Genomic DNA, 21,809 nt, shown 5'->3' with positions numbered 1-21,809 from the left:
TTGTCTTGACCTGGGAATCTGGGCACCAGGTTAAATCCTTTGGAGACAGATTGCCCAAGTTTAGAGCTTGATTGCTGCTTACTAGCTGTGTGATTTTGGGCAACTTACTCAACCTCCCCACACTTGAAGCTCCTCATTGGGAAACTGTGTTAAGAATACCAGCCTCGTAGAGTCATTTGGAGGAATCAGTGAGATAATGTGTAGTGCATCATGCCTGGTGCAAGGCAAACAAGCCAGAAATGATTGTGCTGTCATCATCATTGGAAAACACATTTGAGTTTTAAAAAATAATTATAAATGAATTTTTGATGATACTACCCCTTTATAATTAAGACCTTTTTTCCCCATCTTTTTTCTTCAAGTAATCAAGTATAGACACATAAGCTTTTTTTTTTTTTTTTTTTTTTTTTTTAAGATTTTATTTATTTATTTGAGAGAGAGTGAGAGAGAGCATGAGAGGGGAGAAAGTCAGAGGGAGAAGCAGACTCGCTGACGGAGCTGGGAGCCTGAAGCGGGACTCGATCCCGGAAGTCTGGGATCATGACCTGAGCCAAAGGCAGTTGCTTAACCAACTGAGCCACCCAGGTGCCCCAAGACACATTAAGTTATTAGTTACAAGGCACATCAGGTAATTTGACCCGAATGGATTATGCTTCCTTGAAGTTCTGAGTCTGGTAGTATAGACAGATGAAGAAAAAGAAGTCACATTAATAGGTGATAAGTATGTTAAAATGAAATACACACAATATACTTAATCAGAGTTCCTCAACTTGTCCCCCTTAAGTTATACCTATAAATCCGTTATGTACAGCTGTGGGATAGATTGTCTAAAAGTATAGCCTTGAGGGCGCCTGGGTGGCTCAGTGGGTTAAGCCGCTGCCTTCGGCTCAGGTCATGATCTCAGGGTCCTGGGATCGAATCCCACATCGGGATCTCTGCTCAGCAGGGAGCCTGCTTCCTCCTCTCTCTCTCTGCCTGCCTCTCTGCCTACTTGTGATCTCTCTCTCTGTCAAATAAATAAATAAATAATCTTTAAAAAAAAAAGTATAGCCTTGAATGTCTCTTTCCTGCTCAAGATCCCTTAAATTGCCTCCTGTGTCCCAAATAAAGTCCAATGCTTTAGTCTGGTGTTCTTTGCCTTTTATGTTCTGTCCTCAGTTGGTTTTCCATGTGTTCCTTCCACTAATCCTAATACATCTTAAGTCTTCTGGTAAATCCAACTGCTTACAATTTTCAGCATGCTTCCTGGCTTCCACTTAGTGTGTTCCCATCTTTTCAGAGGGTTTTCTGTGCTTTCTCTACCCGTTGAAGCTCCATATATTGCTTTTCATCCAGTTGCAGAACCTTAACCTGTCTCATTTGTGGCAGTTCCTCCTCCTAGCACCATTGTGATTTGGTTTTACAAACTTTTGTTCATTAACTCATTTGTTCATTTATTCAGTAAATCTGTATTGAAGTCAGATAGGAAAGCTACTACTGTCACTTACCTCATTCTCTCCTAGGCTTACTGACTGTGAGAGGTAAGAAAACAAGTTTTCTCAATCTGGGTGAGCAGACCCATCTGAGGTTGCAAGAGGTTTGCAGGGACAGGTGTGTGGTGCCATGGATTGAAATGCAGAGTCGGAGAAGCCTGAAGGGGAAAAAGAGGTGTGGGGAGCCTGTGGTTCTGAATCTGCTTTTTCCAAGTTGGTATTGTACTCTGTGTGTAGTGGCAACCTTTGGTTACATTTCTTAGTTGCCTAGTGAAAATATTAGGTGGTGGTGGTGATGATTGGGACTCAGTAGAATAGTTCATAAATTGTATGCTAAAATTAAGCACCACGTTTTGTTTTGTTTTTGCTTTTGTCTTGGGCTCTTAGATGTTTTTCTTTCAAATTGAAAGCATCAGTCTTTGTGGTTCGAAATGAGATAAGCTTCTGTGATACTTTATGTTGAAGATATCTACAACATTTTGCACATTGTTGAGACTCCTGTTCTTAACTATTGCCTGTGTCCTTGAGTTTTACTGTGCCAAACTCCTGTTAACTTTGATGAACACTATAAAATTAGATCTGTTATGGGGCAAAGAAGCCAGGTGAAAGGATTTTAGTTGTTGCTCTGATGTTGAAAGACAAAATTTTATGGCATATTTATTTATTAGTATTTTATTTATTTATTTCACAAGTAGGCAGAGAGACAGGCAGAGAGAGAGGGGGAAGCAGGCTCCCTGCTGAGCAGAGAGCCTGATGCGGGCCTCCATCCCAGGACCCTGAGACCATGACCCGAGCTGAAGGCAGAGGCTTAATCCAGCGAGCCCCCCAGGTGCCCCTGGCATATTCATTTAAATAGTTGTTTTGTTTTTGTTTATTTTGTTTTTTCCTTGAGTTTGGAAACTGCTTCTGTGAGTTTATAAACAGTGTTCGGTAGTCCAGGTCATGAAGTACTAGAGTAGCTGGCATGTTCTAGAGGAAAATTTCAGCCATGTAAGTAAGCCCTGTTTTGCCTCTCCAAGATGGAGCCCACTACTCCCCAAGTCACATTCTCTCTCCCGTGCATTTGGGATGCAGACACGTAAACTCAGTTTGGTGTCAGATGCATCCAAGAGAGACTGCATGTTCATGTTTGAAGGATTTCTTAGATCTAAGACCATCTTCCTGAATATGAAGAGAGAATTAATGTTCCTAGAAGGAAAATTTGTTAAGACTTCTCCTGATAGGTTGTAAGCAGTCTTTAACCATATTGGGACTCCTAAAATACTCTACTTTTAGACCTGGAGTTGTGATAAAGAGTAGTAGTTAGGCATCAGAGCCAGACTGCCTGGGTTCACGTACTAGTTCTGCCACTTTAACTAGAGTGTGTCCTTGAACAAGTTTCTCAACTGCTTTGTGTCTTAGTTTTCTCTGCTGGCAAGTGAAGATCATTAAATTCCTCACTTAGTGTGTTAGTGATAAAAACCAGGCACATAGTCCATTATTGGTTCAGTGATTATTACTTGAAAAGATGATTTTGCTTCCTATGTAAAATAAAAATAAGCAACAAATATGAAATCTTTCCAACTTCCTGCCCCATTAGCCATAAACTTACAGGCAGTCCTCATCCATAAGTAGTCAGCGTTTTCATTTCTCAGAAGACAGAAGAGGATTTGTGAGCAGCATTGAGCCCACCTGAGATTTGATAGTTGAAGTGGCTTTTTCCCTCGTTTCACTTTGTCATATTCAGAATCTCAGCTCTAGTAATGGAGAAGGATTTAATGTAGGATTTAGGGCCTGTGTAGGGCAGGAGGCATACAAGAATAAAGGGTAAAGATAAAGAGATCCCTTGTGCTAATGTAGTACAGGGCCTAGGTTTGTTAGGGAAAAAATGATGTTAGGGAGAAAAGTGAAAAGGGAAGAATCAAGAGAAGAATCAAAATAAGATTCAGAAACAGGCTTTTTGTGAAAAGCTTGAGAGCATTACCGATATGTTGCCTGGATACCTAACCTATTTTCAATGTTGGGGAAACATCAGGAGAGGTAGGATCATGACTTGGATTGGTTAAGATAATTCCTTTTTTTTCTAAGAACTCTTCTAGCTCTAAAATGTCTGTATTTTTATTTATATTCCTCTCCCCCATAAAGCCTCCAAATGATGATAATCTATAAGAATCTTGAAAAATTAGGAACCAAATTTATAAAATACATTCCTCCTTTTAAGAGTATAGTTAACTTCTAATAATTAACCTTAAATAGGGCAAAAAAAAAATTAGTAAGAATAAAACTGTTTTCTCTTTTTCATATTCTCTTCCTAGGAGCATTTATTCTTTCAAATAGTTATATAACTTTTCAGGGAAAAGGGGTGGAATTATTAAAAGATGATTGTGAAATAGCTGATGGGCATCTTAAAATTCTTACATAAGAGATATTAGTATTGTGTTTTTATACAACTTAGCCAGGATTAATGAGCATAACACTTGCTTCATTTATAAATTAATTTGGACACTTTTTACACTTCATTATCCATTCTGTGTAAATTTTTTGATGAGTTAGTTTGCTTAAGGCAACACTAAGCTTTCTCATTCATGGAGAATCTAGTTAGCCCTTTGGTTTATCTCATGGGTAGAGCATAAAGTACTTGACAAAATTTGATCCGACAGTTTTACAGTTATGTAACACAGAACAGAAGCTTAAAAACAACAAAAAAGAGGGAGAAGTGAGTGATTTATTATAGCAACCTATGTTTCTCTTCAGACCCTAACCATTTTTCTCTTGCCTTTAAACTATAGTAGACCCACCATAAGGCTAGTAATTTACAGTCATAAGTTAACCAATATTTTTTTATAAACAATTACAAACATTTAGAGGTGAAAAGGTCCTTAGGATTATCTTGTCCAGTTGCATCACATTACCAATGAGAATACAGAAGCTTAAAGAGGGTAAGTAACTCGCCCAGGATCACTGATTTAGCTAGTGGCAGAGCTGACTGAAGAACTAGGGTCATACATAGAATTCCAATTCCAATTGCTCTTTTCTTTTGTAATATGTGAATAGAATATTTAATAACAAGGGCATTATTATAATATTTTATGAAATATTTCATATAACCATGACAAGTAAGATTTTGCATATCGAGTAAAAATGATAATATTGGAAGGTATATTCAATTGTTTGGATTCCTGTTCTTTTAACCCTACTAGTGGTATGACATTGTTTCTTCATCTGTAGATTGGGGCTAATAGAAATATCTCATTGTCTTTTCAATGTGGCTCTCTCTTTAAAGTGTGGTATATGGTCACTTCTCAGTAAATGTTACTTGCTATTGTTAACTGATTTGTAATAATTTCTAAGTTCTTTCATCTTCAATTAATTGCTATCATGTAATCATTTAGCCAATGAAACTGAGCATTGAGAGCAACTGGTAATAAAAGTAATGGATTTAAGGACAGACTTGCAACCCCAAAACATTTTATTTTATTTTTTTTAAAGATTTTATTTATTTATTTATTTGACAGAGATCACAAGCAGGCAGAGAGGCAGAGAGAGAGAGAGGAGGAAGCAGCAGGCTCCCTGCAGAGCAGAGAGCCAGATTCGGGGCTCCATCCCAGGACCCTGGGATCAGGACCTGAGCCGAAGGCAGAGGCTTTAACCCACTGAGCCACCCAGGCGCTCCCAAAAACATTTTAGTAGGAGTGTATGTTGAGGGCGCCCCCAAAAACATTTTAGTAGGCGTGTATGTTGAGGGGGAGGCTTTGGAATTGAGAAATATTTTCTTATTTTTATTTATTTATTTATTTATTTATTTTTAAAAAGATTTTATTTATTTACTTGAGAGAGAGACAGTGAGAGAGAGCATGAACGAGGAGAAGGTCAGAGAGAGAAGCAGACTCCCCATGGAGCTGGGAGTCCGATGCGGGTCTTGATCCCTGGACTCCAGGATCATGACCTGAGCCGAAGGCAGTCGTCCAACCAACTGAGCCACCCAGGTGTCCCTATTTTATTTTTAAAGCTTTTATTTATTTATTTGACAGAGAGAGAGAGATCACAAGTCGTCAGAGAGGCAGACAAAGGGGGAGAGGGAAGCAGGCTTCCCAATGAGCAGAGAGCCCTTTGTAATGTGGGGCTCGATCCCAGGACCCTGGGATCATGACCTGAGCCGAAGGCAGAGACTTAACCCACTGAGCCACCCACGCGCCCCTCTAATTCTTTTCATTTTAAAAACTATGATGCTATAGTTTTTTAAACTGAATTCAGGGGTCACAACTACTTAGTGGCGTTTCTCTCCTCATTAATGCTCTTTATGCAAATTTCAAAGCTTTTAAATTGTTGGACTGTGGGGAAACAATTATTTCATTTTGTGTAAGTATGTGAATATTTAATAATATATTATTTAATAATTTAATATTTAAAAATTTAAAAAATAATTATTTTATATACAAAATAGTTATTTAATAATATAAGCCCAGAGACAATTATTTTTCTGTTTAAAAATGGCCATCTAGGGGCACCTGGGTGGCTCAGTGGGTTAAAGCCTCTGCCTTCAGCTCAGGTCATGATCCCAGGGTCTTGGAATCTAGCCCTGGATAGGGCTCTCTGCTCTGCAGGGAGCCTGCTTCCTCCTCTCTCTCTCTGCCTGCCTCTCTGCCTACTTGTGATCTCTGTCTGTCAAATAAATAAATAAAAATAAAAAAAAAAATAGCCACCTAAAGAGGTTTAAGAATGAAAGATAATGAATTTCTGTTTTTACACTTTATTTAATTTAGTCATGTTTTACTTGCCTTTGATTTATAATAGTATTTTCTTATGGTAAGCACTGCTATACCTATGGTGAAATGTTTTCTAAAATGTGCTGACATACTGATGATTTAGGATATTTTCTAAGTGGTACTCAGGTGAACGTTTAAATGATGATAATTAGAAATTTTAATGCTGTTTAGGAAAATGTATAATCTAATATATCACATTGGTGGTTTTATAGTTAAGGATGAATAAAATGTTTCTTAAAAAGTGAACTGAGGGGCGCCTGGGTGGCTCAGTGGGTTAAAGCCTCTGCCTTTGGCTCAGGTCGTGATCCCAGGGTCCCGGGATCCAGTTGGGGCTCTCTGCTCCGCAGGGAGCCTGCTTCCTCCCCTCTCTCTCTCTGCCTGCCTCTCTGCCTACTTGTGATTTCTCTCTCTCTGTCAAATAAATAAAATCTTAAAAAAAAAAAAAAAAAAGTGAACTGAGAGGGCGCCTGGGTGGCTCAGTTCTTAAGCTTCTGCCTTCCACTCAGGTCATGATCCCAGGGTCCTGGGATCCAGCCCTAGTCTGGCTCCCTCCTCAGTGGGAAGCCTGCTTCTCCCTCTCCCACTCCCCCTGCTTCTGTTCCCTTTCTCACTGTCTCTCTCTCTCTCTATCAAATAAATAAATAAAATCTTAAAAAAAAAAAAAAAAAGAAAAAGTGAACTAAGGTTCTCCTACGTGCTACAACACGGATCACCTTAAAACCACTGTGCTAAGTGAAATAAGCCATCCACAAGGGGACAGCTATTGTGTGATTCCACTTACAAAGTTCCTGGATTAGGCAAATTCATAGAGACAAAGAATAGAATGGTGGTTAGTAGTGGGTGAGGGAAGAGGGGTTGGAGCGGTGATTGTTCAGTGGATACAGAGTTTCTATTTTGGATGGTGAAAAAGTTCTGGAAACCATTGAGTGGTGATGGTTGTACAACAGTGGGGGTATTCTTACTGCCACAGAATTATAAATCTAGGAATAGTTAAAATGCTGTGTCCTATGCATATTTACCATATTAAAAAAGAGGAGGGGAGGAAAGATGGAGAGAGCTGTGTGGATATTTTCAAAGAAGTGAATTGAGGGGCGCTTGACTGGTTCAGTTGGTAGAATATTTGACTCTTGATCTTGGAGTTGTGAGTTCAAGCCCCACTTCGGGTGTAGAGCTTACTTAATAAAGAAAATTAACAGAAGTGATTTGAGAAATACATTAGTTAAATAGTGATAGAGGCATTTAACACCCTAGGAAAAATGTTAATGGTGGTATGTAAATTATTGAAGGTAGGACAGCTTTAGGATGGAGGACAGATCAATGGCTTAGGGAGGCCTCCTCTTGTATCTGACTCACTCTGCTGTGGACTAGTGGGTGGGTCCACACATGACTCTTCCCTGAAGCGAAGAGGACTTCCTAGACTGTTTACTGCTTTTAAATTGTCTTATTCTGGGCTGTATCATTGGGCTCTTTATTCAGATCACCTACTTTGCCTATTTATTAGACTTATCTTGCAATAATGGAACCAAAAACATGCACTTAAAACGTGACATTAGCAGTTAAAATCTTTTAAGAACCATTATTATCATAGTAACAGTAGATGAAAAAGAAAGAAAATCATCAAAAACTTGCTGTTCAGTCCAGTTTTTTCCTTCTACATCCATTGTATTCTTTATCTAGAATGCCATATTATTTTTGTGTGATTATAATCACTGTGCTTTTGTAGGCTAAGTTTTTGACAGACTTCAAACATTAAATTTTATCCTTTAGATTATGATTACTGTTAGCAAATGAAATTTTTATTTTTATTACTTAAAAAAATTTTTTTTTAAAGATTTTTAGGGGCACCTGGGTGGGTGAGTCAGTTGGGTGTCCAACTATTGGTTTTGACTCAGGTCATGTTCTGAGGGTGGTGAGATCAGCCTGGCCTCTGCTTGTTCCTCTCCTCTGCTCCTCCCCTGCTCACTCTCTCTCTTTCTCTGAAATGAACAAATCTTTAAAAAAAATTTGAAAGATTTTTAGGTAATCCCTTCAACCAAGGTAGGGCTTGAACTCACAACCCTAAGATCAAGAGTCACATGCGCCACCTACTGAGCCAGTCAGGTGTCCGAGCAAATGAAAAACAAAATTTTTTTAAGGTAAGCTTGATGCCCAGTTTGGGCTCCAGCGTGGGTCTTGAATTCACAACCCTGAGATCAAGACCTGAGCTGAGATCAAGAGTTAGAACTGACTGAGCCACCCAGCACCCCAGCAAATGAAATTTTCAAATATATTTCATTCATAGCTTGTTCTGGTAGCTAATTTTCAAGAGAGTCTTTTGAGTTGGTTTACGGGAAATGGTGTAATAGTAATCTTTCTTGAGCTTCATCTAGTCAGTGGTCTGGTATGTTAAATGTCTCAATATTTTACTTGAATTTAAGCTGGGATTTTGTCTGTAAGAGAGTAAAAACAATACATTCTCTTAACTAGCATCCTAATTATGCTTCTTCCATCTACTACTATTTGGTTTGTGTTTTTAGTTTTACCTAAAAATTTTTAAAAATTTATTTCTTTATTTTAGAGCTTGAGAGCAGGGGGACGGGACAGAGGGAAGAAGAATGCTGAAGCAGATTCTCTGCTGAGCTCAGAGCCCCATGCAGGGCTCCATCCTAGGATCTAGAGATCCTGACCTGAGCTGAATTTAAGGAATTACTCATTATTTTCTATTTCATTGCTTATTTTTAATATAAATGAATGTTTCAAAGTTTTCTTATTTTTAAAGATTTTATTTATTTATTTGAGAAACAGTGAGAGAGAGAGAGAGAGAGACAGCATGAAGAGGGAGAGAGGCAAGGCAGATAGAGAGGAGAAGCACATTCCTGCAGGAACCTGATGGGTCTTGATCCTAGGACCCCAGATCACCACCAGAACAAAGGCAGATGCTCAACCAACTGAGCCACCCAGGCTCACCATAAAGTTTTCTTTTGATGTCCATTTTCAATCAGTAGGCTCAAATTGTTGTCTGTCTTGGCATAGTGTAAGTGAAGTTTCCTTAAAGTGCGGTGTTAAAATAAGTTTTTTCTATGAGTAAAGAAAGATAACATTTCATATGCTGAAACATTTGTCCTGTGTTGGTTGTTGTAGAGGATGGCATTCCCTGTGGATATGCTGGATAATTGCAGTCATGAGGAATTGGAAAATTCTGCTGAAGATTATATGTCAGATCTAAGGTGTGGGGACCCCGAAAACCCTGAATGTTTTTCTCTTCTCAATATTACGGTAAGGTGTGCAAAAATGGTTTTTGTCAACCTTTTCAGTTGAGTTTACACATGAAATCAGTATCTTATTTTTTAATCATTTAAAAATGTTAACTGATCACTTTGGAAATTTGCATCAGAAGACTGTTCAGTAAAATGGTTAAGTACTGATTGGTTAGTACAGCAGCATGATCAAGTCTTAAAAAGACACTCTATAGGTTATTGCTTAATATTTATATTTTGCCTTTAAAATTACATATAAGTTTTGCTGAGATGCGTTACTGTATTTGACATACCTAAATTAAATTTACTTTAGATTTGGAATTTGTGATTTTAGAAATTTATTTTTACTATTATAAAAGTTTATTTAACAGAAAAGTTCAATATGAAAATGCACACGGACCTGATTTTTATATTGTAGTAGAACAGGTACTGTGGAGAGGGGACATGTGGAAGCAGTTGATTCTTCTGATGAACACATCCATTGTATATACTCGTTCTAAGGCTTCTAACATGATGAAACTATTTCCTCATATTACCACCATTCTGATATTGTTCTGTTGCCCACTGGTTGTCATGTCCACACATTCATCTATCACAAGATTCATAAATGGATTGAACTCCCGCAATATTCCTTGGACATGTTTGTCACCATTTAATTTCATTGATAATTTCTTGTCCATAAATTTTTTCAACTCGGGAGAGTGAGCTTTGCTCATGGGGTCTACTTGGGGAGCTCAAAGATGCCTCCAAACAGATTTCGTGGCATCCCTTGGGCTCCTGTGGTGGGCCCGGCCTAGAAATTTTTTAATAAAAAAATAATCAAAACATTGAATAACACATTTTCATGTCACAAATCTTCCTTTTTCTATCAAACTTCCTAATTAGTAAGCATGATATATTGTGATAGAAGGATTGTTAGCATTCCACTGTGAACCAGATAGTTCTTTAGCCTCTCTAGGCCTCAGAGTTTTCTCCTAGAAAATGATGTTTATTTTTATCTATCTATTTATTTATTTATTTTTAGAAAATGATGTTTAAAGACTTCTTTAAAGTCTGTTCTTCTAAAGGCACCATATTTTATAATTATCTGAATTGTAATATCTGTAAATGGGGAAGTATGGTCAGATTAATGAAGGTAGAAAAATCTTAAATCTTAAAATCTTATTTATCTCAGTGTAAAAACAGAGGTACCTTTCTGATGTCTTTTACTATAAAATGGAATCCCCCCGAAGTTGTCTGAATAACAGATGATAAACTATAGTTGTTTTTTAATGAGTTTATGTACCATATCATGCCTTTGTTTTTGTTAAAGTGTGTGGCTAGAGCACAGTGGTAATATTTGTTGAAATAAACTTAAATTTTTTATAATAAAGTTTAAATAAACTTAAACTTAAAATTTTCCCCCAAGATAGTAAAATTCCTACAAAAAGGAAGTCTGATTTACTTTTTTTTGATAGTAGAAATATCTTCTATGAAATTAAGTTACATAATTAGCATTAATGTAGAGAAAGTTTAATATTTTGGTAGAAGCATGGTTTTTTGTCCAATATTTTCTTAACGGACTTCACTAATCTCTAATCAATTGTCATTTCAGATTCCTATTAGCCTGTCAAATGTAGGCTTTGTACCTCTTTATGGTGGAGATCAGACTGAGAAAATTCTTGCTCTTTTTGCACCTGAGGACTCACTCACAGGTCTCTTTTCTGCTTAATCTTTATCAATTGAGAAACTTTTCTCCAAACAGTTATTAAAAAGTAGCTGTATGAGGGGTGCCTGGGTGGCTCAGTGGGTTAAAGCTCTGCATTCGGCTCAGGTCATGATCCCAGAGTCCTGGGATGGAGCTCCTGCTTAGTGGCTCTCTGCTCAGCAGCGGGCCTGCTTCCTCCTTACTCACTGACTGCCTCTCTGCCTACTTGTGACCTTTGTCAAATAAGTAAATAATATCTTAAAAAAAAAAGTAGCTGCATGAAAGAATTTAAAAAACTGTTTCAAACTAAATTTTGGAAAATAAAATTTTCACTTGCTTATAATTAAATGTTTAATGTGTGAAATAAGATAAAGTGGTATAAAATGGGGCCACATTGTATAATAAAGTGGGTATATTTAAAGTTACCTGTATAAACTTTTTCAAATAATAATATATACGGTAAAGCTTAAGTGTTAATAATCATTTATTCTCTTTTAGCTGTGGCACTTTATCTTGCTGATCAGTGGTGGGCTATTGATGATATTGTGAAAACATCGGTCCCTTCTAGAGAGGGGCTTAAGCAGGTAACAAGATCCTATAATTTAAAAGTGTTTTTTCTGAGATCATTTCACAGTGTTTCCCAGAGACACTGAAAGTTGTTGAAATTATTGAGTACTTCCCCATTTTAGTATAACCAGGTTGTATTAAACCATCTGAGTTTCATTGTTGTGATGAAACTAGTAGTCTGATTGGGCTTCCTCGATATTACGTGCTTCTAAAAGTATCAGAGAATTGGGTGATACCTATGGGTCACTTGAACTGGAGTGACCTGTATTGACGTTAGCTTCTGATTTTCTCACAGGGTAGAGAAAAAGTTGTTCTGTCTGTATATTTGCCAAGGTTCTCTGTCTCTAGGAGAGACTGACCAGAAAACTTCCCTGTCAGTAGGGCCATGTCAGGTGGTCTAATCAAGTGTTCTAATCAGTGAACCAGAAGGGAGAACCTTAGTAGTATACTGCCAGACTTTCTCCTTTTTTCTGCCCCAGTCATCATTTTATCGTTTACTTAGAGAAAGACACAGTGGCATGCTGATCATTTCTGCCTGCCACAGTTCTGAATGGGAGAACAGTCTGTGAAAGGCAGAATTAAGAAGCAAAGAGCATTATGAGCAAACATGATGAAAAGTAGTACCCAAGTGTTCAAACAATTAACTGCACATGTATACCATGAAAAACAAGCTAAAAGAGCATATAGGAAGATGGTTGGGCTTTAGTTAATTAGCAGTAAAACCAAGGTAAGCAAAAAAGCTAATAAAAACACTTAAGCTTATATAGGCAAAGCACCCACAGTCTTAGCAACAACTTCACTTCATTGAGTTCTGTAATATCTGCAAGTCCCAGTGGAGAGATTAAGGATGTGGGGCAGTTTCAAGGGAGAGGACTAGAATGGCCAGAGTGCCCAAAATTGCATTAGATCAGTCTTTTCCTTTAGTTGTTCCTGTGGTATGAAATTTAGGGGAATGCCATGGCTTTCTTCAATTTTTTTTTTTAGGCTATGTGGCTCCAGGGTATCAAAGTCTAGTCTTTGGCTGTGGTCAGCTCAGGATGAAGAAGAATTTTATACTGGTCAGAGCTGTTCAGGGAAGGAATGGGTTGTCCTGAAAGCTAGTGAACTTTGTCATTTCCTATGTTGTTTGGTATCTGACATCCTGTAGTGTGTAGTATGGTTATGGTGAGAGTAGAGTATGTATAGTTAATGCTTTTTTCCCCTTCACTCACCTAATTAGAGGGCACTCTTGTGCTTCTTTAAGGAGACTTGGACAAATAAACTTTATGGATAGAATTCTTGTTTTTAGTGATGAAAGATGTCTATGGGGAAAACCCTATCATTTGATGTCAGAAAGTTGGTGAGGGGGTCCCAGTGACCATGTGGCCTTTCATGTAGGAATTGAGGCTCTGCTTCCATTCTGTGATTGCCCCAAGTTTGTTTTTATCAGATTTGCTTGTGCCACTGTCATCACTTATATGATCTAGCAAGAAGGGTCTGTGGGTTTGTGTGTGCAGTGAACTGGCAATTCCTTATAGTTACACAACTAGGACATGACTGTTAAATGAAAATTTTACCTGGAAAAGATGAGAAAGGCCTTGCTCACCAAATAAGGTAATTATTCTTAAAGTCTTAGAGGATTACATGAAGCTCCCCCCTCCGCTCCTGCTTTTTATTTACTATTGAGGCTAAAGGAGTGAAAAAGTTGAAGCAATAGAGGTGGTGGGGAAGCAGTTAGCTTGGGGGGAGACCCCAGATCTGGGCAACTGGAAGAAAAAAGAACACACTTGAACACTGAGGAAGAGATGCAGGGCATTGGTCCATTAGAATCTCGTTTTACCTGTTCTAGAATTTTGCTGAGACAGTATTTCACATAATATGTGTTTGTAGAAATGGATTATTACTCTTATGAATGATGGGTCTCATCTGTGTGATGAAGGGTTTAAGAAATCATTTTGAGTGTATTCAAAGTGCTTTGAATACTAGTCTGAGGTGTGGAAGCAGGGAGCAAGGTAGGTCGCATTCTGAATGGATATATATCATAACTGTTGTGCCTGGTGTCTGACTCTCTTTCCAGGTGAGAACTCTTGGGGAGAGAGTGGTTCTGTATGTTCTGAATCGAATTATTTATAGAAAACAGGAAATGGAGAGAAATGAGATACCATTCCTGTGTCACAGCAGTACTGATTACGCCAAGATTCTTTGGAAGAAAGGAGAGGCCATTGGGTTTTATTCAGTTAAGCCTACAGGTGAGTCTTTAAAAGTTATTTAAACTATTTATTATGGAAACCTTTTTTTTTTTTTTTAAGATTTTATTTATTTATTTGACAGAGAGAGATCACAGTAGGAGAGAGGAAGGGAAGAGATCACAGAGAGAGGAAGGGAAGCAGGCCCCCTGCCGAGCAGAGAGCCCGATGCGGGACTCGATCCCAGGACCCTGAGATCATGACCTGAGCCGAAGGCAGCGGCTTAACCCACTGAGCCACCCAGGCGCCCTGGAAACCTCCTTTTTAGACCCCATACCATATTGGTATCTTTTTGAGTGACTCTTTAGAGTTTAAATTGAGGTGATTTTACTTAATATTTCATGGGAGTATTTCTACCTTTCTCTGTAAATGAGGGTTGTTAGGAAAGTCTTGAAGAACAAAACAAAAATAAATGTTTGACAGAGGGTCAGATCTCCATGTATGTACAAAGAAAGTTGTGCATTGAGCCTCCTGTTTGACAGTCTTGACACCCTACCACATCCTTCCCTTTATTTAAAGTGTTTGATTCCTGCTGTTGTCACAGTTCTGGGCTGCTTTTAAAATAGTTGTCTACCCGTGGACCAAATGCGTAGCCTTTGTCTCCCTCACATAGCTGATTCAGCCTGGCTTATTAAGGGCAGCTTTGCTGATTACCATGAAAAACAAAATAATATATTTAGAGAATTCGAATAGCTTTGAAACTGTTAATCTATGAAGTTTGGATTTTTTTTTATTCTTTTTTTTGATAAACAAATAATGTATTTTTATCTCCAGGGGTACAGGTCTGTGAATCGCCAGGTTTACACACTTCACAGCACTCACCTTAGCACATACCCTCCCCAATGTCCATAACCCCACCCACCTCTCCTGACCCCCCCTCCCCCAGCAACTCTCAGTTTGTTTTGTGAGATTTAAGAGTCACTTATGGTTTGTCTCCCTCCCAATCCCATCTTGTTTCATTTATTCTTCTCCTACTCCCCCTATCCCCCCATGTTGCATCTCCACTTCCTCCTATCAGGGAGATCATATGATAGTTGTCTTTCTCCGATTGACTTATTTCACTAAGCATGATACCCTCTAGTTCTATCCACATCGTTGCAAATGGCAAGATTTCATTCCTTTTGATGGCTGCATAGTATTCCATTGTATATATACACCACATAAAAGTTTGGATTTTTGATCCTAAGACCCAACTATACCCTATTCCTAAAAGATGGGTGGTTCATTCTGCGTTACCTATTTTCCTGCCATTTCTGCTCCCTAGAGGTACTGGAGCCAGAAAGATTTAACTTGCTTTGATCCATGTACACATACACCCTACACCTTATAACCACCACAAAACAAAGTTGGCCTTTCCTGTACCTTGACCAGAAGACCTTTCATAGAGAACACTCACATTATTTTCAGCCTTTCTCACATTTTACACCTTCCATATTCAGCCCTTTTGGTCAGATCAAGTCTAAAGATGATACTGAATTCACTGTTGGTATACAGAACAGTTGTGACTGATGCCTTAATCACAAAATTAGTACACACTTAAGATAAGAATTAGTAAATTAAAAAAAAAAAAGAATTAGTGCATGCAGTTGGTGAGGTCACTTTTTCTCAAAAATAAAAAACTGAGATCTTTATACTTTAAACTGGTTTGCTGTTTTATTTTTTTCCAAGATTCATTTATTTAGTGTAGAGGGAGAGAGATTGCACACCTGGGGGCAGAGGTAGAGGGAGAGGGAGAGAGAGAATCTCAAGCAGACTCCCTGATGAGTACAGAGCCTGACTTGGGGCTCAATTCACAGCCCTAAGATCATGACCTCAGTGGAAATCAAGAGCTGAAGGCTCAGACAACAGAGCACCCAGTTACTCTAGCTGATTTGCTGATTTAATAAATACTTTGGTTCTCCTCTCATTTATTCTTGGGGCACCTGGGTGGCTCAGTGGGTTAAGCCGCTGCCTTCGGCTTGGGTCATGATCTCAGGGTCCTGGGATCGAGTCCCGCATGGGGCTCTCTGCTCAGCGGGGAGCCTGCTTCCTCCTCTCTCTCTCTGCCTGCCTCTCTGCCTACGTGATCTCTCTCTATCAAATGAATAAAATAAAATCTTAAAAAAGAAACAAAGATACTAAACTAAATCAAGTGTGGAATCCTGATTGGATTCTGAAACAGAAAAAAAGCGTTAGTGGCAAAATTGGTGAATTTTGAATAAGGTCTGTAGTCAGTAGTACTTTGTCAATATTCATTTTCCTGTTTTGATAATAGTACTTTGGTTGTGTAAGATGTTAACATTAGGGAAGCTGGATGAGGGTATATGGGACTCTGTATTTTTGCGACTGTTTTATGACTCTAAAATTTTAAGATAGTTTCTTAAAAGTGGATCATGGAGGCAAGTCACAGGACTGCTTTTTTTCTTTGCAGTCTAAGGGCTATTGTGCTCTAAACAATGTACACATTAAACTTTGATTAAAAACTAAAAGTAGGGGGGCACCTGAGTGGCTCCGTGGGTTAAAGCCTCTGCCTTCAGCTCAGGTGGTGATCTCAGGGTCCTGGGATCAAGCCCTGCATCAGGCTCTCTGCTCAGTGGGGAGCCTGCTTCCCCCTCTCTCTCTGCCTGCCTCTCTTCCTACTTGTGATTTCTGTTTGTCAAATAAATGGGTAAAATCTTAAAAACAAACAAACAAACAAACAAACAAACAAACATACAAAAAAACACCTAAAAGAGAACATTTAGAAAAGTGGAACTATATCTAGAATCTTATCAGTGTCCACTGCAAAACTGGCTGAACTTTTTAAGTCCTCACAGGATCTGTAATGATAAAAGGGCTGTGCTAAGTATGGAATTGCTAATGAGAAATATCACATGCAGCTGAAAAGCGGGTAGCCCCTTTGTTAATTCAGTGGAAATTTTATAACTCTTTGCCCCATGTCAAGAAATAGAGAAGGTGAAAATTTGTGTAGATCAAGTACCACATTTAATATAGATGAGCTGGAGGGAACAAAATTGGGAACACCCACTGGCTGCTGTTTTAGAATTGTCCATTATTATCTGGCTTCAAGTATGAACCATCTTGATCAATTCGAAAACCTGTATTTTGTGAAAGCCCAACCAAAGAACCGTACGAAGGAAGTACAGTCTAATAAACAGGTACAGTAAATCATATTGTTGAGTCACAAGGGATTTACAGTCACTGCTGAGAGACATGTTTTTGGTTTTTGTAATCCTCATTTGAAGTAATTCATAATGAAAGTGTTTTTCCCTCTCATCATTTGCTAGTCAGCTTTCCTTGTGATTTTTAGACTTTTTAACAGAACTGTGTCTGTGATCTTCCCTCCTTTTGGACAAATCGCTCATGTCCTATTCACTGAAATTCTGTTTAAAGATTTTTTTAAAAGGAATATCAAAACTGATATAAAATGATAAAGACTAGTAGTACAGCTAAAGGCAAAACATTAGAAGTTTGTGTTGGAAGAATGAGGTTATATTGTAGGGTCTTGAGTCTGTCTAGGTGTAATCCTTTTTTTTGAAGGAAATGAGCAAAGACATGGAAAGTCCCAGCAACTCGTTGGCTACCTGAAATGTGTCATTTGGAAATGGTTACTTTGTTTGCATGTGAATTTCTAGCCACCTGAAGGGCCACTTGCTTTCCGATAAGCATTCTCTTATGAGGGTGATTGCATCTCTTAGGGCTGATTGCATTGTCAGTGTAGACACAAAGATAGCTGGTCTTGCGTTCCTGTGCCTTCAAAGCACCAAAAATTTTGAGGATGAAACAGGAAATTACAGTCATTAAATAACTACTTATAATTCAGTTTGATAAATGCTGTATTTGAGGTATCAATAACAGTAGTCATTGAAAAATGGAACAGCAAGTTTTGCCTAGAGGAAGGTGTCACTGAGAAAGTGCTATTTAAAAGTGGCTTTGCCTCCTCTCTCTCTCTGCCTGCCTCTATTGTGATCTCTCTCTGTCTGTCAAATAAATAAATAAAATCTTTTTAAAAAAGCGGGGGCGGGTGGCGCCTGGGTGGCTCAGTGGGTTAAGCCTCAGCCTTCGGTTCAGGTCATGATCTCAGGGTCCTGGGATCAAGCCCCACGTTGGGCTCTCTGCTCAGTGGGGAGCCTGCTTCCTCCTCTCTCTCTGCCTACCTCTCTGCCTATTGTGATCTCTCTCTGTCTGTCAAATAAATAAATAAAATCTTAAAAATAAATAAATAAAAGTGGCTTTGAAGGGGAAGGAGAATGTCAGTAGGCAGAGAAGAGGGAAGGGAAAGAACAGTCTTGGTGAACATATAAATGGAATAGAAATATATGAAAGAAGGCAGAGTCATGAAAGTTCAAGGTGTAGTTGGAATGCCACCTTAGGTAAGCTAAAGGACTTTTAGGATAAGCTAAAGGACTAAAGGATAGCGATAGAGTGGGAAGAGGTAAAGATGGAGGGTCCTCTTATTTTATTTTATTTTTTTAAAGATTTTATTTATTTAAAATAAAATCTTATTTTATTTTTATTTTATTGAGAGAGGGAACACAAGGGGTGGGGGTGGGAGAGGGAGAGGCAGGCTTCCTGTGGAGCACGGACCCGGATGTGGGGCTTGATCCCGGAACACTGGGATCATGACCTGAGCTGAAGGAAGACACTTAATGACTGAGCCAACCAGGCGTCCCGGAGGGTCTTCTTATGAAGGGTCTTAAATGCCATAAAGAAGTAAGTTTGGAATTTCACTGGCAAAGGAGCTATCAGTGAATTTTATGTAGAGATAATTAAATATTTTAGTGAAGTAATTTTTTAAACATTTACTTATTTGAGAGAGAGAGAGTGCACAGCATGTGGAGTGGCAGAGGGAAAGGGAGAAGCAGGCTCCCCACTGAGCAGGGAGCCCACCGCAGAGCTCAGTCCCCAGACCCTGAGATCATAACTTGAGCCAAAGGCAGATGCTTAACCTACTGAGCCACCCAGGCTCCCCAGTGAGATAATTTTTTGTAGGGCTTTGTGATTAGGTAGGGAAACTGTGTTCTGAAATCAGGGAAGTCTGTTATTTGGGAGCTATTTTAGTAGTCCAGGTGAAAGAAGGACTTACACTAGGAATGTAGCAATAGGGACAGAGAAGGAAAGATTTGAGGGAGATTTTTGGGTGGACAGAGTGCCCTGACTCTAATGTCTGTATGTCCAAAGGGAGGGAGGGTAACCAGTGGTGACTCCTGGGGATTTTGGCTTGAGTGCGTAAGTGGGAGGGTGTTAAGATTGGGAATACAGGAGGAGGAGTGGATTTGGTAATACTGGAGTTCAGTTTTGACATGCAGAGTTCTATGACCCTAAGGGACAGTAAGTAGAGATACAATGTAAGAAGTGTAACTTTGATCACATGGGGGAGGTTTGGATTTTGACAAAAGTTACTGTAATTTAAAAAAAGTTACTGTAATTTTATATATATTTATTTATGATTTTATGCTTTTATTTTTAAGTAATCTCTACACCCAACATGGGGCTTGAACTCACAACTCCCAAGATCAAGAGTTGCAGGCTTCACCAACTGAACCAGCCAGGTGCCTCAGAAGTCAGTGTAACTTTGAGATGTAGATGAGATCAGTCAAAACTCTTTTATATAAAGTGAGTGTTCATGACTATTGGTGTAAGGAAAAAAGTTACTGGAAACAGCCTGAGATAACCAAATGTACCTGTGGAGGGAGTCTGCCAGCAAAAGGTACTATCTGCTGAGATGTGCTCATTGATTTCCTGACAGTTAAAAAGGAAGTGTTAATCTACCAGAAGATAAGAGAAAGGGGAAAGTTAGCTGAGGCTGCGGACTATTGACCAGAGATTTGTGCTTTCTCTTCTGTATTCTAGTCATTGGCCAGTAGCTGTCCAGTCAGGGATTATGTTTTCCTCTCATTTTCACAGCTTAGTGGGGCTGTGTGACGAGTTCTTCCTAAAGTAATGAGAAATAGTATGTATGGTGTTGGGTCAAAGTGGTTAAGATTCTTTTCCTCCCATCTGCTGAATGCAGTGGATTGTAAACACCTGGTCTGTGGAGAAGCCATGAGACAGAAGGAACCTGAGTTCTGTCACTTTGGTGGGCCCCAGTGAACCATGTTTCCATTATGTTGATGCTTGTGCCCTCTGCTCGAATCTGGGCTGTCCCTGTGACATGGTTTACCAGTAGAAGGCAGCACAAGTGACACTGTGCTAAACTTTAAGAAGGCCTGAGTGTTTGCATTTTGGTACTGTTAGAAGCTAAATCACCATGTAAGAAGTATGACTACTTCAAGACTCTCATGTGGTGAGGAAGCCCAAACAGCTGCAATAAAGAGAATTGAAGCTGTGCTTCCAGTCAGCAGCTGATACAATCTGTATCTCGTGGCAGTGAAGCCATTTGGACTTTTAGCTGTTTCAGTTTCCCATATACATATGAAAGTTGTGATAAATAATGAAAATTTTTGTTTTCAGCCAGTACATCTGGGATGATTTGTTGGGCCACAATAGGTAACAAACTGTTCTTGGATGATGGTGCCTCAGAAAGATATCCATTCTGCAGTAGCACCTGTGTGGGACTGTTATCTAAGTAAAACTGAGTCTTACATTAAGCTTTCCATATTGGTTTGTTACAACAGCTGATGTTGCTATAACTAATTTATAAAGCATCAAGACTGTGATGAGAATACTTGTCTAGTGGTAAATGACAAAGTCTCTCATGTAGGTATAATCACATTATTTGTTTAGAATTCACATTATGCCTGTGCTCTGTGGAGATAGTCACCTACCGATGACTTTGCGAGGCATTAAACCAGTATTTATGAAGGTGAGGGAAGACATACTCCCAGTGGACAAAGAGGAAATAGTGATTTCATGAAGAGAAAAAGTCACTCAAGTGTGGTAGAATATCTGTGCTTGAATTTGAATAGATCCTGAATAGTTGTATGGAAATTTATTCATCTTTCAGAAGCTGTTTTGGAAGATGCTATATAGATAGGGAAGGAAAGAAAAGGGAAAGAAGGTGAGTAGGAGAAAGAGCAAGAGGGAGAAATTGAGAGAGTAATAAAAATTGTGTAGACTCCCTTCATAGAACTTAGATTCTAGAGGAGGAGTTGGTGGTGAATAGGCAAGTAGACAATGCTATGAAGAAAACTGAAGTAGATAAGGGAGAGTATGTGTGTGTGAGTATTGTTTTAAATGGAAAGGTCAGGGTAACCAACTCTGAAGGAAGTAAGGGGATGATGAGATAAATGAAGTTTCAGGAGAAGAGGTTTCGAGGCAAAGAACTGAAATGGAGAAGCCCTGAGGCAGAATTGAGTTCAGGGTGTTTGAGAACTAGCAAGAGGGCCAGGGGCTAAAGTAGAGGGAGTGTGTGATACAGGGATGGAGAAAGGCAGGGCTATATCCTGAATAGTCCTATAGGCCAAGGAAAGGGTTTGAATTTATTCTGTGGGTAATGAGAATTCTTTGGGTTTTGAACATGGACATAACACAATCTGATTTGCCTTCAAAACAGGTAACTAACACTGTTGTGTGAACAAACAGGAGAGGGGATACTGGAATTGAGTTCAATTATTAGTTCAGAGGCTGTTGCCCTGGGAAGAGGTGATGGTGGCTTGGACAAGGGAGATAGGGTAGAAGTCATCATATTTGAGATAGATTATGAAGCTAATGATGCAGGATTTCTGATGGATTGTACATGGGATATGAAAGAAATGAGTTAAGGATGAATTCTTGACTTTTTGCTATAAGCAGCTGCTCATCACTGGGGGGTGATGAGATTTCCTGAAAAATTCGTCAACTAAGGGAAGATCAGATTTGGGGAGTATCTAAAAAATCTGATTATAAATGGCTTATTGGAATGACACATAAATTACTTTCTTGTTTTTTTTTTAATTTTTAAAAATATTTTGAAGACT

At 38.8% G+C, this 21,809-nt stretch overlaps 2 protein-coding genes across 6 annotated transcripts in view; one reads left to right on the top strand and one right to left on the bottom strand.

The window, feature by feature from the left end:
• FAM169A (family with sequence similarity 169 member A) overlaps positions 1–21,809 on the top strand; it is a 109,438-nt gene that overhangs the window by 50,718 nt on the left and 36,911 nt on the right. For all 5 annotated transcript variants that reach the window (XM_059175250.1, XM_059175251.1, XM_059175247.1 and 2 more), the window contains exons 2-5: positions 9,338–9,472; positions 11,048–11,147; positions 11,639–11,724; positions 13,764–13,935. In XM_059175250.1, the coding sequence (XP_059031233.1) occupies positions 9,341–9,472; positions 11,048–11,147; positions 11,639–11,724; positions 13,764–13,935 (490 nt within the window). In that variant the 5' untranslated portion in view covers positions 9,338–9,340. The remainder of the gene's footprint in view (positions 1–9,337; positions 9,473–11,047; positions 11,148–11,638; positions 11,725–13,763; positions 13,936–21,809) is intronic.
• On the bottom strand, positions 9,981–10,169 carry LOC131832358 (small nuclear ribonucleoprotein G-like). Its single transcript, XM_059175256.1, has one exon. The coding sequence runs from the start codon at positions 10,167–10,169 to the stop codon at positions 9,981–9,983; it is 189 nt and encodes a 62-aa protein (XP_059031239.1).

This window comes from Mustela lutreola, chromosome 5 (assembly GCF_030435805.1).
Source record: "Mustela lutreola isolate mMusLut2 chromosome 5, mMusLut2.pri, whole genome shotgun sequence".
Classification (NCBI taxonomy): domain Eukaryota; kingdom Metazoa; phylum Chordata; class Mammalia; order Carnivora; family Mustelidae; genus Mustela; species Mustela lutreola.
Note: the sequence above shows the minus strand (reverse complement) of the source record. Positions and strands in the feature narration are given on the sequence as shown.

Coding starts and splice junctions, on each gene's coding strand:
- LOC131832358 (XM_059175256.1), bottom strand. CDS start 10,169: ATGAGCAAAGCTCACTCTCCCGAGTTGAAAAAATTTATGGACAAGAAA.